The sequence below is a fragment of the Kogia breviceps genome, chromosome 4, assembly GCF_026419965.1.
Source record: "Kogia breviceps isolate mKogBre1 chromosome 4, mKogBre1 haplotype 1, whole genome shotgun sequence".
NCBI lineage: Eukaryota > Metazoa > Chordata > Mammalia > Artiodactyla > Physeteridae > Kogia > Kogia breviceps.
Genome location: NC_081313.1, coordinates 179,224,868 through 179,239,878, shown reverse-complemented (window position 1 = coordinate 179,239,878; position 15,011 = coordinate 179,224,868). Strand labels below are relative to the sequence as shown.

General features: G+C 61.4%; 2 protein-coding genes across 9 annotated transcripts in view; one reads left to right on the top strand and one right to left on the bottom strand.

Moving 5' to 3' along the window:
- The window catches only part of HDGFL2 (HDGF like 2), an 18,200-nt gene extending 14,863 nt beyond the window's left edge, over nucleotides 1-3,337 (top strand). For 2 of the 5 annotated variants that reach the window (XM_067033029.1, XM_067033030.1), the window contains exons 11-16: nucleotides 681-835; nucleotides 965-1,035; nucleotides 1,362-1,463; nucleotides 1,668-1,860; nucleotides 2,552-2,684; nucleotides 3,023-3,337. In XM_067033029.1, coding sequence (XP_066889130.1) covers nucleotides 681-835; nucleotides 965-1,035; nucleotides 1,362-1,463; nucleotides 1,668-1,860; nucleotides 2,552-2,684; nucleotides 3,023-3,125 — 757 coding nt within the window. In that variant the 3' untranslated portion in view covers nucleotides 3,126-3,337. The remainder of the gene's footprint in view (nucleotides 1-680; nucleotides 836-964; nucleotides 1,036-1,361; nucleotides 1,464-1,667; nucleotides 1,861-2,551; nucleotides 2,685-3,022) is intronic. The other 3 variants (XM_059062053.2, XM_059062052.2, XM_067033031.1) reach the window with 3 other exon arrangements.
- Nucleotides 3,303-15,011, bottom strand: PLIN4 (perilipin 4). Of its 4 annotated transcripts, none has more exons than XM_059062024.2 (8): nucleotides 14,915-15,011; nucleotides 14,729-14,796; nucleotides 14,050-14,197; nucleotides 13,170-13,231; nucleotides 8,072-10,535; nucleotides 7,773-7,960; nucleotides 5,606-5,683; nucleotides 3,303-5,534 (listed from the first exon to the last, which is right to left on the bottom strand). In XM_059062024.2, exons 2-8 carry the CDS (start codon nucleotides 14,777-14,779, stop codon nucleotides 5,202-5,204), a joined length of 3,324 nt encoding a protein of 1,107 aa, XP_058918007.1. In that variant the 5' UTR covers nucleotides 14,780-14,796; nucleotides 14,915-15,011; the 3' UTR covers nucleotides 3,303-5,201. The 4 variants fall into 4 exon arrangements, with proteins under 4 accessions (XP_058918007.1, XP_066889123.1, XP_066889120.1 ...); XM_067033022.1 differs by having other exon boundaries at nucleotides 14,050-14,233; nucleotides 14,915-14,970; XM_067033019.1 differs by lacking the exon at nucleotides 13,170-13,231 and having other exon boundaries at nucleotides 14,050-14,233.

Sequence of the window (15,011 nt, the reverse complement as noted above, 5' to 3'; positions counted from 1 at the left end):
CCATCAGGTTATGCAGGAGTCACTGCCCAGGTCTGCGGTCCTTCGCCAGAGCAGGCCTCTCCCCGCAGGGTGACCCTGCTCCCAGGGGACACTGGGCAGTGTCCTGGGACATCTGTGGTGGTCACATGGGGGGGGCGGTTCCTGGGATCCAGTGGGTGGAGCCAGGGAGGCTGCCCCTCTCCCCACAGTGCCCAGGATGGAGCCCCACAGAGGATGACCCGGCCCCCGTGTCACCAGTGCTCAGGGGGAGAGACTGTCCCCAGACCAGTGGTTCTCAGACTTTATTTAAAGTCCCAGGCCCACTGAGGTGGGAGCACAGAGCCCATCTCCCTGCTCACTTTCTATGTGGAATCCCAGCCATCAGTAAACGAACCTGCCCCCTGGGAACGTGGCAGCCAGGCTGCTGAGCAGGATGTAGAATCGAAGGCTCGGTGACATGCCTGCTGCCGTTTCCCAGCATCATATCAGAGTAACTCATGCGCTGGGGTCTACGTAACTAGCCACTCGCCCTTAACCACCTGTTTAAAAAAAAAAAAAAAAATTCTGGATTTTCACATTATTTACTTCCTAGAGGAAGGGCTGTGTCTTGGGTCCCCTCGGTGCTGCCTTAGACCAGGTCAGGGGGGCCTTGAGCCTCCTCCTCCCAGCCTCCCGGGCCTCCTGACGGTTTCCTTCTGCAGCGGCCATGGGTCCCCCCACAGGCCCCCGGCCCTCAGTGGAGACACTGGTCAGGGGCCTTCTAAGGGCACGACTCTCCCCAGGCCCGCGAAGGTGGAACGGACCCGGAAGCGGTCGGAAGGGTTCCCACCAGACCGGAAGGTTGAGAAGAAGAAAGGTGAGGGGCCAGCTGCCCAGCCCTGGTTGCAGCCTGAGGTCGCCGAACGGGAGGAGGGACGGCCCTGGAGGAGCTGGCTCCCATCACCAGGGACCCTGCTCAGGCCTCTGCCTTCTCTCTTGGCCACAGAACCTTCCGTGGAGGAGAAGCTTCAGAAGCTGCACAGCGAGATCAAGTTCGCCCTGAAGGTTGACAATCCGGTGAGACCTTTCTCGGGGTGCAGAGGTCATGTCTCAGTTCCCCTGCCCTCTCATTGCTCGAGCTCCCTTAGAAGTCTGGAGAGGGTCCTTGTTCACATGGGCGCCCACCAGATAAGGGCCCAGCTTGGCCTCCTGAGTGCAGTGCTCTGCGTTCCCACCAGGTGGTGCCACACGAGACCCCAAGACCCCTCGAGTTCTGCGTGCTTCACCACTGTCCCCGGGGCTCCCTGTCGCTCAGCCCAGGGTGTCCTTCTGTGCCCTCTCGGGTCCCCGAGAACCCCCGCTGCTAGGCGCTGACCCTCCTCGCTGCCCTCACTGCCCTGCAGGATGTGAAAAGGTGTCTGAACGCGTTAGAGGAACTAGGAACCCTGCAGGTGACCTCACAGATCCTCCAGAAGAACACGGACGTGGTGGCCACATTGAAGAAGGTGCGGCAGGAGCGCAGGGGTTGAAGGGGCTGACGGTGGGGCTACGGGTCTGCTTGGGGCTCTGGGCTTCCGGCCACGGCCGCCTGTGGTCAGGGAGGAGGAAGCCGTGTGCGCGGGAGGCGCTGCAGGGTGCGGTGATGGGGGAAGGTCTCGGGCGGGGTTGCGGAGGCTGTGCCCCCTGAGCCAGGCCTCTTGGTGGGCCAGATCCGCCGCTACAAGGCCAACAAGGAGGTGATGGAGAAGGCTGCGGAGGTCTACACCCGGCTCAAGTCTCGGGTCCTGGGACCAAAGATCGAGGCCATCCAGAAGGCGACCAGAACTGGGCCAGAGAAGGCTGAGGAGATGCTGGCTGGAGAGGAGGCCCCTGCGGAGAGGGCGGAGGACGAGGCGAGCGCCGGTGAGGAGCTGGCGGGAGGGGCGCCGAGCAGACCGCCCAGGTGGCGCCATCTGTCGGCACTCGCTGTGCAGGCTGGCTGTCCCCCCCAATGCAGCTGGTGTCTGGGCCACACGCCTGTGTGCTGCTCATAGGCTCCGTCCAGACCCTCGGAGCCAGGTAGCAGGGGAGGCCGTGTGTGTGCGGCCAGGTGCGCGAGCGTTTCTGGGACGGGCGGTCGCAGAGGTCCGGAAGGGGAGGGCCACGGGTGGGCTGAGAGGAGCAAGGGCGTCTGCGGCGGGGACAGTGGCTGCGGGGACAGGAGAGCGTTCCTTCCTGCTGGGGTCACGTGGTCCTGGTGAGAGATGCTTGGAGCATCCCGTAAGACCAGCACCGAGAGGGCTTAGCCGAAGCCGAGGCTGCCTGGGAGAGAGCACAGAGGGGGTGTCTCTCCTTACGTCTGTTTGGGCCCGGCCGTGGCAGGCTTTTCCCCGGTGTTGCCCACGGCCATTTGTTTACCGGCCCCGCCCATCTCCAGGCTGCGTGGACGGGCCAGGGGCCAGCTGGAGGAAAAGCCCCATGCAGCCGGCGGCCCCCGTGTGTCTGGTGGCTCGGGGGTGCGGGTGAATTCAGGTGCACAGGCGGGAGCTCGCACGCTGCTCGCTGTCTGCAGGCAGGTTGTCCCACAGCGTCCCACGAGCCTCTCTCCCCGCAGATCTCTCAGCCCCTGTGAACGGCGAGGCCACGTCCCAGAAGGGGGAGAGCATGGAGGACAAGGAGCCAGAGGAAGGACAGAACTCAGAGGAGGGGCCGGGGGGCGGCTCCTCTGAAGATCCATTACACAACGAGTAAGTGTCGCTGGGGCCTCAGGGGCAACTTCCAGAGAAGGCAGCCCAGTGTCTGAGCTGCTCCCAGTGGGTAAGGGCCAGGGGGACATCAGTCTCCCACGCGCTGACTGACCCCCAGGCCCCTCGGAGGGAGCTCTGGGCTCGGGGCTGGCTGGCCTGGGCCTGAGCTCTAGGAGGGAGGGCGGCTCCCTCCTGACACCCGCCACGGGAGCAGCCGGGGCTGCAGGCATGGCAGGGGGAGGTTGGGGGCGAGGGCTGTTGGTCTCTGTAGGTGGAAGGAAGGAGACAGCCAGCCAGGGGCCTGCTCACCCCCGCCCGCCCGTGCTGTTCTCCACCAGCAGCGCGCGGGAGGGCCCCGACCTGGACGGGCCCGGGAAGGAGCGGCAGGAGCGGGAGAGGCTGCGGGTGGACTCGGAGTCCCTGGACGACGAGGACAGCTGAGCCGGGCAACCTGTGGCCAGGCCCCGCTGCCACGCGCAGCTGCCCCGAGGCCTGCCTGGCTCCTTCCCGGCACCCAGGGAGCAGAGAACTGGTGGGGAGACGCTGTGTTGTTCGTTTGTATTTGTCCCCCTGGGTTTTTTTTCTGCCTAATTTCTGTGATTTCCAACGGACATGAAATGACTATAAAGGGTTTTTTTTTTTAATGAAAAAAAGGTTGCTTTTATTGGCTCGGTTTTCTAGCATCACTGGTTTGCAGTTGTCAAGGGGCCGTCCAGAGACAGAGGGTTTTAAGCCATAGGGTCACCGTGAACAGTGAATATGAATTTGGCTCTGATGGTGCTCCAGGCCCTGCAGGGCTGACGAGGGCAGTGAGCAAGGCCTTTCCAAAAGGACCAGGAGGGACGCTGAGGGCTGGCTGTTGTCCTCGATGTTCACAGGGTGTGGGTGTTGGGGGCAGGCCTCGCCGCGTGACACCCCACACTCTGGGCTTCTCTGTGCTCACCTGTCACTTGGATTCAGATGGGGGATGTGTGTGCGGCGCCCAGCCAGGCAGCTGCACACGGCGGTTGCTGGTTAAACGGTGGCCTCTACCGTGTGTCCCGTCCTGCCGGTGGCTGAGCCCCTCTGTCCCGGCTGAGAGAGAGGCGTGGTGTGGTTTTGCGTACCGCCCCCCCCCCACCCCGTTTGGTTTGGTTGGATTTGAGGTCGTCGGTTTCCGTGAACGACTGTTTCCAGTGTCACCCCCTCCGAGGGCCATCCGTGATGGGGAGTGAGGAAGGAAAGGCACGGGGAAGGTCCCGGACTGGTCCCCGTGTCTTGCCTTGGCCCGCTCCTGTGGCGCAGGGCCTCTTGTGGCCCCCAGCAGCCGTGGTGACCCTCTGGGGAGAGCTGGCCCATCCGTCCCAGGGCTTGGAGCACCCGGTGATTTCTGAGAAGCGGGGCCGCTTTGCTTCCTCTGTCAAGGAGGGGGCCAGATAGGGGGGCTGCAGGCGTGGGAAGCGGGGGCTTGACAAGCCTCAGGCCGCTGGACCTCTGACGCAGCTCCCTCAGCATCTCCCGGGGAGCAGGGGGACCGGCCCTCTGTTGTCCCACCTTCCCATGTGCAGCCCACCGCGCAGGGCGCCCCAAGGATCCAGGGGGAGCACAGCGGGAAGGAAGGGGCCCTTGTCCAGGGGCTGCTGGTCTCCGGCCTGGAGCACGTGACCGAGACCTGAACGTGTGTCGAGCACGTGTTTCTGTTTTTGGTTTTTTTGGCTGCGCCTTGTGGGGTTTGTGGGATCTTAGTTCCCCAACCAGGCCTCTAACCCACACCCTCAGCAGCGAAAGCACAGAGTCCTTACCACGGGACCACCTGGAAGTTCCTCGAGCACATTTTGTCACGTGCTCCCTAGAGCCCCATCCCTTGTGAGGGAGCCTCTTGATTCCTTCATTGGCAGCCTCTGGGCCCAGGGACCTGAGAACATCATCTGTGGGATCTTTGTGATCACCCATGACCAGGGGTCGCTGCTGGGTGAGTGGGCTGCAGCAGGAAGGGACATATACTCACCCCACCCCCGCCCGGACAGTCTCGTCCTCAGCTGTCAGTGGCTGCTGCGGCTTTGCCTTCATGAAGCCCCTGGGCCAGGCCGGGGGTCGGCAGAGGTGGTGGGGGCCTACCTGCCTCAGGATGATGGTGGCGTTCTGGTACCTTCTGGCATGTGCTGTTTGCTGAGGGGCGTAGGCTTTCAGAGTGAGGATGGAGCTGCCTGGAGCCCAGGATGGAGGAGCGGGGCCGCCTGCCAAGCTGGTATAGCTAGAGGGCCCAGGCTGGGGTGGAAGACCCCCCCAGAGGTAAAAGATAAAAGGGCCCTACTGGGGGTGTTGAGTGGAGAACCTTCAAGATAGGCACGACTCCTCTTCTTGTTCCTAAATGAAGCGCTTGCTTGAGGTCTCAGGCGAAGCCCGGGCCCCCCCGCTGCCGTCGAGGGTCTCAGCCAGGAGAAGGGCCAGCCATGCTCAGGGAGAAAGGTGGGGCGCCAGCCGTCAAGGCCCGGAGCTTCCGGGGGCTGGGGCTGGTTTTGGGCGGGGGAGGAGCTCCTACAGCTGCTGCCCATCGGGGTGCAGGGCGAAGGGCCCCACCAGCCAGCTGAGCGGAGGGCTGTGCTGCACACCCTCCAGCAGCTGCTCCAGCCCCTGCCACGCCTGGCGTACACACTGGCGGCTCTGGGCCAGGCGCTCGGCCGGCAGCTCCTCCACGGAGGCGGCAGAGGAGACAACGCCGTGGAGCTCGCAGAGGCTGTGCCGCGCCTGCCTGAGCTGCCACCGGAGCTCAGCGGGGAGGCCCTGGAGGCCGGAGGCCAGGCTGCTGTAGGCCACATGGAGCTGCTGGACAAGGCTGCAGACCCTGGACAGAGCCCCGGCGGCTGGCACCTGTGGGCGGAAGGAGGGAGGTGAGCGGGACTGGAGGGGAGGGGCAGGAGCGCCGGCCCCCTGGTACGCACCTCTCGGCTGCCGGCTTGGCTGATCAGATCCTGGTCCGGCCACGGCTGCTGGTCTGGAGCCTGCTGGGCCTTCTCAATCTGGAAAGAGAGAGCCCAGCTGAGACATGAGGCCTTCTTGGTGGGGACCTTCCCGATACTTCCCCGGGGGCGGCATTTGGAGCTTCGTGTCTACCTTTCCTATGGCGTGGTGGAAAGGCTTAGGGCCAGCTGCACCAGGATGGTTCACGTAAAGAGGCAATAATCCAAATTCCTCATGAGGTTGTCAGGGAGCTCAGCAGAATCGCAGGGGCACCATGTCACACCCCGGCTCAAAATCCTCCCACGTCTCCCAGTGAGTGGCCTTTGGACCGAATCCAATTCCTCACCATGGCCTGCGTGGCCTGCTCAGGACACGTGCAACCTCATCTCCTGCTGACATCCCGCTGTGCTCTCTGCTCAGGCCACGCTGGCCTCCTTTTGTCCCTCGAGCACGTCCAGCATGTTGTTGCCTCAGGGCCTTTACACATGCTGCCCACTGAGCCTGAAACATGCTTCCTCTGGCCCCCCTCCCCCCCAGGCCCTCCCTGCCAGATCTCTGTCTCTTCTCAGAGACCTATCACTGTCGAGTTACCGTGAGTTTCTTTGTTGTTTATCTCCGCCCCCCTTGGGTGGCAGCTCTGTCAGGACCTTTTCCTCCTTGCTTTTTGGGTCCCTGGCACATAGGAACCCCCCACCCCCACTGACTAATCTTCCTTGTCCTCCTGAGAGCTCAGCAAGTGGACCAAATGTTGACTCCAACTTTCCATCACCCTCCCAGCTCTTACCCCAGCGACTCCATCAGGGGGCCTACTAGTCATCTCCACGTTACCCTGTCCAAGACCAAGCCTTAATGTTCACCACCCACCCACCCAGGGCATTTCTAGGTGTCCCTTGCTAAAAGTCCCCGAGGCCTCATAGGGTCTTTTCTCTCTCGCACTTCTCACACATAACCTGGTAGGTCTACTTTGGAAACACATCCAGAACCCAACTGCCTCTTGGCACCGCCGATGCTACTCCCAAGACCCCCCTCAGCATTTGCCAGGATTTTTGCAGAAACCTCACTCATTTCCTGGCTCTGGCCCTTGACCCTGGTGGCCTGTCCTCCCCACAGTAGCCAGAGGGATCCCCTTAAATAAAACCTCTGTTGCATCAGACCAACCCTCAGCCCCCAGTCCTGGGCGCTGCGGGATGTGGAGCAGCCTCCCTGCTCCCACCCGCTCGATGCCAGGAGCTCCACCCCCCGCCGGGATATCACCACAGACATCCCCAGGCATGGCCCAGTGTCCCCCGGGGGCACGACTGCCCCGTTGAGACCCTCTGGGTTGGAGCAGTGGTCCTCAAATTGCGGCTCACCACAGACCCCTGGGGCACTGACGGAAAACAGGTGCCGGAGCGCATCCCAGGGATCCCCACTCAGGCAGCATGGCTGGGTTCCTCACCACCTGTGTAGACGGGGCTGTTCGACACTTACGACCCACGACCTTGAGAACCTAGAGGTGCTCAGACCTGGGGGTCCATCACCGTCTGCATCAGCCACAGATGGGATGCCACTAGACTTCCCACTGCAGGCAGGTCAGCCTCAGCACCCGCAAGGAGCCAGCATGAGTGTCAGTGGTGCTGCAGGCGGAGAAAGCCTGGGGCGGAGGGGTGAGTGGGGCTGGCGAGAGAGCATGACCCCGCTGGCTCGGTGCCCGTCCCCGCGGTGGTGTTCAAGTCACCTTCCGCTGGGCCCTTCCTTGCATCACCGAACCCCACCCAGATCGCATCGGTTCCCCCTACCCTGTCAGTCCCTTCACTTTACCCTCCCCTGCCCCTGGCCGCCCTCTGCTCCTTGGAACGCACCTAGCTTGTTCTCAGGCCACTGTCTGTCCCTGCGGTCCCCACTTTCCACATGGCTTGGCTCAAACAGACACGCTCCTGTCCTGCCCCTCTCTGCGTGACTGTCTTGTTTCCTTGTTTCCCTCTCTGCAACCCCGTTGGCGGCAAGTGTTGGGTCTTGTGTCCATCCTCCTCCCTGGAATACAAGCTCCTTGAGAGCAGACCCGTGACTAAGTGGCCAATGGCCGTTATCTACTAGGTGCTCAGTATGTGTCTGTCGAGTCCCCCATGTGTGGCTGAGGAAGGCACCGGTGGAAAGGAGGGCTCTTACCAGCCAGAAGGCGTCCTCGAGCTGGGCCAGCACGTCCAGGGCCTGGAACTGGCCTTGCTGCAGGTGGCTCAGGGCATGCTCGAAAGCCCGCTGGCGGAAGCTGGGGTCCAAGTCGCCCAGACGCACGAAGTAGCTGCTTTGGTCGTCCGTGGCCTCCCTCAGCCGGGGCTGGGAGGCAGCCAGCTGAGCTGAAAGGGAAGACAGGGTCGCTCAACCCGAGAGGCCCCTCAGGCGTCAGGCAGGCGTTGTAACAGACGACCGGGCCCCTGGGAGCTGGGACCAGCCTGTCCTGTTCTCACCTTGCTCCTCGGCGCTCATGGGCTGGAAGATCTCCCCCAGCTCCTCCAGCTCGTCCCGGAGTGTTGCAAAGCCCCGGGCTCCTTCCTGGCCGCAAGTGGTGGCCCCAGGCCCTACGTCATCCTCCTTGCCCAGGGCGGCCCCTTGGGTGAATGTCACCTCAGCTGACACGAGGCTCTTGGTATTGGTGGTGGCTTTCCCAGCAAGGTCCAGGCGTGCACACAGAGTGTCCGGGGGCCTGGAGACCCCACATGACTGAGCCTCATGAGGGTTCAGGATGGTTTGTTCTCCTTCAGCTGGGGCTCCAGAAGTGGCGAGTCCACCTGAGGCAGCATCCTGGGAACCAGGTAACCAGTTCTGGATGGTTCCGAGACCAGTCTGCACACCTCCTCGGGCCACATTCCCTACCCTGGTGAACCCAGTAGACATGGCGTCTTTGGTGCCGGTGAGGACAGCCTTCGAGGTGTCCAGACCCCACTGGGCAGCAGTGCTGGCCGCATTCATGGCACCAGCCATGCCACTGGAGATGGTGTTCCTTGTGCCAGTGGAAACATCGTGGGTTGTGTTCAGCCCAGTCTGCACAGCCCCTGTAGCCACATTCGCTGCCCCAGTGAGCCCAGTGGACACTGCATCTTTGGTGCCAGTGAGGACGGTCTTGGTGGTATCCATGCCCGTTTGGACAGTGCCCTTGGCCATGTTCACTGCCCCAGTGAGCCCAGTGGACACTGCATCTTTGGTGCCCATCAGGACGGTCTTGGTGGTGTCCACGCCAGTCTGGACGGCCCCCTTGGCCACACCCATTGCTCCAGTGAGCCCAGTGGACACTGCATCTTTGGTGCCAGTGAGAACAGTCTTGGTGGTGTCCACGCCAGTCTGGACAGTTCCTTTGGCCACACCCATTGCTCCAGTGAGGCCAGTGGACACTGCATCTTTGGTGCCAGTGAGGACGGTCTTGGTGGTGTCCATACCCATCTGGACGGTGCCCTTGGCCATGTTCACTGCCCCAGTGAGCCCAGCGGACACTGCATCTTTGGTGCCTGTCAGGACAGTCTTGGTGGTGTCCATACCCATCTGGATGGTGCCCTTGGCCATGTTCACTGCCCCAGTGAGCCCAGTGGACACTGCATCTTTGGTGCCAGTGAGGACGGTCTTGGTGGTGTCCACGCCAGTCTGGACGGTTCCTTTGGCCACACCCATTGCTCCAGTGAGGCCAGCGGACACTACATCTTTGGTGCCAGTGAGGACGGTCTTGGTGGTGTCCATGCCCGTTTGGACAGTGCCCTTAGCCATGTTCACTGCCCCAGTGAGGCCAGTGGACACTGCATCTTTGGTGCCAGTGAGGACGGTCTTGGTGGTGTCCATGCCAGTCTGGACGGCCCCCTTGGCCACACCCATTGCTCCAGTGAGCCCAGTGGACACTGCATCTTTGGTGCCAGTGAGGACGGTCTTGGTGGTGTCCATGCCCGTTTGGACAGTGCCCTTAGCCATGTTCACTGCCCCAGTGAGTCCAGTGGACACTGCATCTTTGGTGCCAGTGAGGACGGTCTTGGTGGTGTCCACGCCAGTTTGGACGGTTCCTTTGGCCACACCCATTGCTCCAGTGAGGCCAGCAGACACTGCATCTTTGGTGCCAGTGAGGACGGTCTTGGTGGTGTCCATGCCCGTTTGGACAGTGCCCTTAGCCATGTTCACTGCCCCAGTGAGGCCAGTGGACACTGCATCTTTGGTGCCAGTGAGGACGGTCTTGGTGGTGTCCACGCCAGTCTGGACGGTTCCTTTGGCCACACCCATTGCTCCAGTGAGGCCAGCGGACACTACATCTTTGGTGCCAGTGAGGACGGTCTTGGTGGTGTCCATGCCCATTTGGACAGTGCCCTTAGCCATGTTCACTGCCCCAGTGAGTCCAGTGGACACTGCATCTTTGGTGCCAGTGAGGACGGTCTTGGTGGTGTCCACGCCAGTTTGGACGGTTCCTTTGGCCACACCCATTGCTCCAGTGAGGCCAGCAGACACTGCATCTTTGGTGCCAGTGAGGACGGTCTTGGTGGTGTCCATGCCCGTTTGGACAGTGCCCTTAGCCATGTTAACTGCCCCAGTGAGTCCAGTGGACACTGCATCTTTGGTGCCAGTGAGGACGGTCTTGGTGGTGTCCACGCCAGTCTGGACGGTTCCTTTGGCCACACCCATTGCTCCAGTGAGGCCAGCAGACACTGCATCTTTGGTGCCAGTGAGGACAGTCTTGGTGGTGTCCATGCCAGTTTGGACGGTGCCCTTGGCCATGTTCACTGCCCCAGTGAGCCCAGTGGACACTGCATCCTTGGTGCCTGTGAGCATGGACTGGGTCATGCCCAGGCCTCCTTGGACCACGCCTTTAGCTGTGTCCACAACGTTGGCCATCCCAGATGAGAAGGCATCCTTGGTCCTGGTCATCTTGGACCACACTAGGTCGTTTGTCCCGGAGATGACCTGATGAGGAAGGACATTCGTGATCGAGCAGAGAGTGCCAGACACCTCACTCCCCACCCTTCCCCAGATCTCCGCCTCATCCCTAACATGCCCCAGGGAGTGGGACCTTCCTCCCAGAGGCCCAGCCTGCTCATCTCCCACCCCGACATACCTCCCTCCCTGGCTTCCAGGATACAGCTTGCTGAGCTCTGTCACAGTGCCACGTGGTTCCCCTGACACAGTAGATCGCCCACTGCTGACAGCTATTCCCTAGCACCTCTGGGACCCTCCTTGCTCAATATCCTTTAGCCTTGTGCTCAGCAAGCCATTGAAGTACACATTTTCTTCATCTAATCTCTATGGCAATTTTGAGACTGGTTTCCCCATCACGGGGAGAAATTCGAGGAGGCCAAATGCTCATTAGCATGAATGCATTCAAGTAAGAGAAGGGGATCTGGGTACCTATGTTTAGAAAAGTAATAACTGGAAAAGTACAGGGCCAAGTATTGGGTTTGAGCCATAGGAAACTGTCGAAAACTTGGCAGGTCAAAAATGAGGGCAGGGGCTTCCCTGGTGGCGCGGTGGTTGAGAGTCCGCCTGCCGATGCAGGGGACGCGGGTTCGTGCCCCGGTCCGGGAAGATCCCACGTGCCGCGGAGCGGCTGGGTCCCTGAGCCTCAACTACTGCGCCTGCGCGTCCGGAGCCTGTGCTCCGCAATGGGAGAGGCCGCGACAGTGAGAGGCCCGCGCACCGCGATGAAGAGTGGCCCCCACTCGCCGCAACTAGAGAAAGCCCTCGCACAGAAACGAAGACCCAACACACCCCAAAATAAATAAATTAATTTAAAAAAAAACAAAAAAAAAGAGGGCAGTTTCCTCTTGTTCTTCCAAACTGCTGAAGGGCTGTGATGGCCTCAGGGTTGCCAGCACCCAGGTTCAACCAGCAGTTTCCTACTTCCAATTCAGGGGGTCTTAACCCAGGGTTAGGGGTGACCCATGGTGATCCTGCTACCCCTCCAGGGGACACTGGGCGATGTCTGGGGACATCTGTGATGATCACAAATTCAGGGAAGAGGGTGCTCCTGGCACTGAGTGGGTGGGTGGGGTCAGGGATGCTGCTGAACACCCCTCAGTGCCCAGGACGGCCCCCCACAGAGGATGACCCGGCCCTGAATTGGCCAGACGACTGAAGTCGAGAAGCCCTGAAATGTTATTCTCACCACCTGCCTCCTGCCCACCATCGTCTCAAGTGGGCACCTTGCCCACAGAGACCTGGGTTCAGCTCTTTCTCACACTTGCTGTGTTACCTCAGGCAAGCCACATCCCCTCTCTGAGCCTCATTTGAAGAGTGGCAATTAAAACAGCACCTCCTGGACTTCCCTGGTGGTGCAGTGGTTAAGAATCCGCCTGCCAGTGCAGAGAACCTGGGTTCGAGCCCTGGTGCGGGAAGATCCCACGTGCCACGGAGCAACTAAGCCTGTGCGCCACAACTACTGAGCCTGCACTCTAGAGCCTGCGAGCCACACCTACTGAAGCCCACGCGCCTAGAGCCTGTGCTCCACAGGAGAAGCCACTGCAATGAGAAGCCCACACACCGCAACGAAGAGTAGCTCCCGCTCGCCACAACTAGAGAAAGCCCATGCGCAGCAACGAAGACCCAACGCAGCCCAAAATAAATAAATAGATAAATAAATAAATAAAAATAAATCTCCTCCCAGCCATTTAAAAAAACAAACAATAAAAACAGCACCTCCTTCAAAGATTGGTAGAGAAAACTGAGTCAAGGTGCGTGAAGTACTTTGCAGGGAACAGGTGCTCCATTAATGCAAGTGAAGAGGGGTGGAGGAGGAAGAGTGAAAAAGTGGGGAGGGGGGCCCTCAGCTGCTGGGGTCCATTTTAATTTGGGCCACAGGGTGAGCCCGGTGGTTCTTTGCTCTCCGAGATGCTCAGATCTGGCCGAGCTGAGGGCAGAGGGGAGTCGAGGAAGACTCCAGTGTGGGGTGTGTGCTGGGCGGAAGGGTTGTATCAGGGCTCTGTCACCCTGCTATGGCCCTCAGCAGTCTTACGGGAGCCACTTCTCTTGCCCTGGCCCTGGGGACGTGGTTATATGGGCGGTCCCCGGTCACCCAGGCCCGAGGGTGGATGCATCGTTGGCCACTGTTCAGCCTCTGACTGCCCAAGGTTCAAATCCCATGCTACAGTGTCTTGCTGTGTGACCTTCAGCAGGTGGCTTGGCTTCTCTGTGCTTCAGCTTTTGTGTAGGGTACTATTGCTCCCTTCCTTGCAGGACGGTTGGGAGGGCTAACTATTAAGCAGCACATGTAAACACTGAGCCTAGAGCCTGACACAGGGTGAGTGAGTTACCACTGTTTGGGTCGTAATGTGCTAGGCACAGAACTGGAGTGGGGGTGGGGGGTGTCTGTAGACCGGATGGAGCCTCATGGTGCCGGGCAGTAAGGCAGTACTGCACCCATTTCACAGACATAGAAACAGAGGCTCAGATGGGAAGACTGGCCTGGAATCCCACAGGGGTGTCTACCTGCTCCTTGGCCTATGACAACCCCCAGACAGCAGGAACTGAAACATCCCAGGAGGAGGTACCCCAGGGGGAGGCGGAGGCCATCAGACCGGACCAGGCTCTGCCAGCCCCTCTCACCCTGTCTGAAAGCGGCAGCGTCTTCTCAACGCCCCTGGTCGTCTGCTCCGGGTCGGTGGCCACTGTGGGGACAAGAGCCAATCAGGCAGCCCAGGGAGGGACACGCGCTGGCATCAGCCACCCTGAAGCCCATTGCACAATCAGCGGGCACAGCCCAAAAGGTCAGGAATGTCCCAGCTGCCCTGCCAGGGACGGCAGAAGGTGACATCCACGGCCATGGGTCTGGCTCCGTCAACCCCCAGGGGCGGTCTCCCGGAGCAGGGGTTCTCTAGAGTTTTCCCTGTCTGGGTCCTGGGTGCCGGATGCCCACCCAGGGTGATGCAGGGAGAGGACTCGGGGGCCCTCCCTGCCCCATTCCACCACAACTGGCAGCCACCTGCTGGGCCTGGGTATGTGGAGAAGTTGGCTGCCTGTGGCTCCGGGCCCAGAGCGGCCGCCCTAACCTGGGCTCCCCTGCACCAGCCCCTCTTCAGGACTTGGGGCTAGGGCTTCCCCGAGCACCCCAGCTGAGCAACTGGAGGGTGGGGAGCACCCCAAGCTGTGTGACGCCAGGGAAGCTGCTGCCCCTCTCTGGAACCAGGATCAAAATCTTTGCTGAGCTTAGACATGCAGAACGCCCAGCCCCTGGTCCACAGGGCGTCAGAATCGGGGTGATGGAAGGCGGAGGGGGTGTTGAGATATGTGGGGGGCATTGCTGGCTGTGCCCCCTTGGGCCACTCATGTTTATGCCTCAGGTCCCCATCTGGCGCTAAATGAGCATGCCAGCTGCGTGGGGTCTGTTGAGGTGACGCAGGCACCTATGAAGTACCCCCAAGATGGGCAGGAGTCCCTGCTGGGGTCCATCTCCAGAGCTCCCGCCTCCATGGAGCTGTCCACTCACCCTGAGCCTGGGGCTGCGCAGTCTCGGCGGCTGGAGCGCCTGTGGGATGGGCGACCGGCTGGGCCTCTCCCGCTGAGCTGTGGGCGTGAGCCACCGGGTTCCGGGCAGAGCTGAAGCCAGGCAGGGACCCAAAGAAGCTGCCCAGATTCTACATGGGGTTTGGAGCAGCATGAGCAGAGCCAGGCTGGGGTGGGGGTGGGGGTGGGGGTGGGGGTGGGGGTGGGGGTGGGGTGAGGGGAGCATCAGAGAGCCCTGGGCTGCCACACTGCCTCAGACCCTTGCTCCTGGATGACCTCAGCCCCTCCGAGCCTCAGTCTCCTCACCTGAGGAATGGGCAGGTTCAGCCTGCCTCCCGCGGACAGAGAAAAAGTTCACCCTCTGGGCCTCTCCTTTTCCTTCCGTGGCCCACATTTCTCAGATGGGGAAACTGAGGCTCAGAGAGGGGCCGGGGCTGGCCCAGGGTCACACAGCAAAGAAAGAACTGAGGTTTGAGGGCATCCTCCCCCCGCCACCCCCCTCCAGCTTGGGACCTGAGGGAAGATTGGCACCGTGGCCTTCAGAGCCCTCCCCCACCCCGGGAAGCCCCTCCAGACCCCAGGACCATGGAGGTCACCTTCCCAAGGTTCTGGGGTCTCTCCAGGCCCCAGCTGCGATCTTTCCCTCCCACGCCTGCCCTCACCTTGCCCTTGGGTTTGGGAGGATCCCGGCCTCCTCCATCTTGAGCAGACATGGTAATCCTCTAAGCAGCTGGAAGGGCAGAGAGAGGGCATGAATGGGGGCTCCCGGGCCTCCTGCCCCACACCCATAACCCTGAGAAGTCCCCCGATACCCGCCCGGAGGCCAGCCTCACCCCGGCATTGCTCACCTGGACCGTGTGAGGGTCCCCTGGAGTGACGGGCGGCGCAGCTGGCAGCTGGCTCTGCTCTCAGCTCCCAGGCCTTATAGGGTCTGGGGTGGCGCAG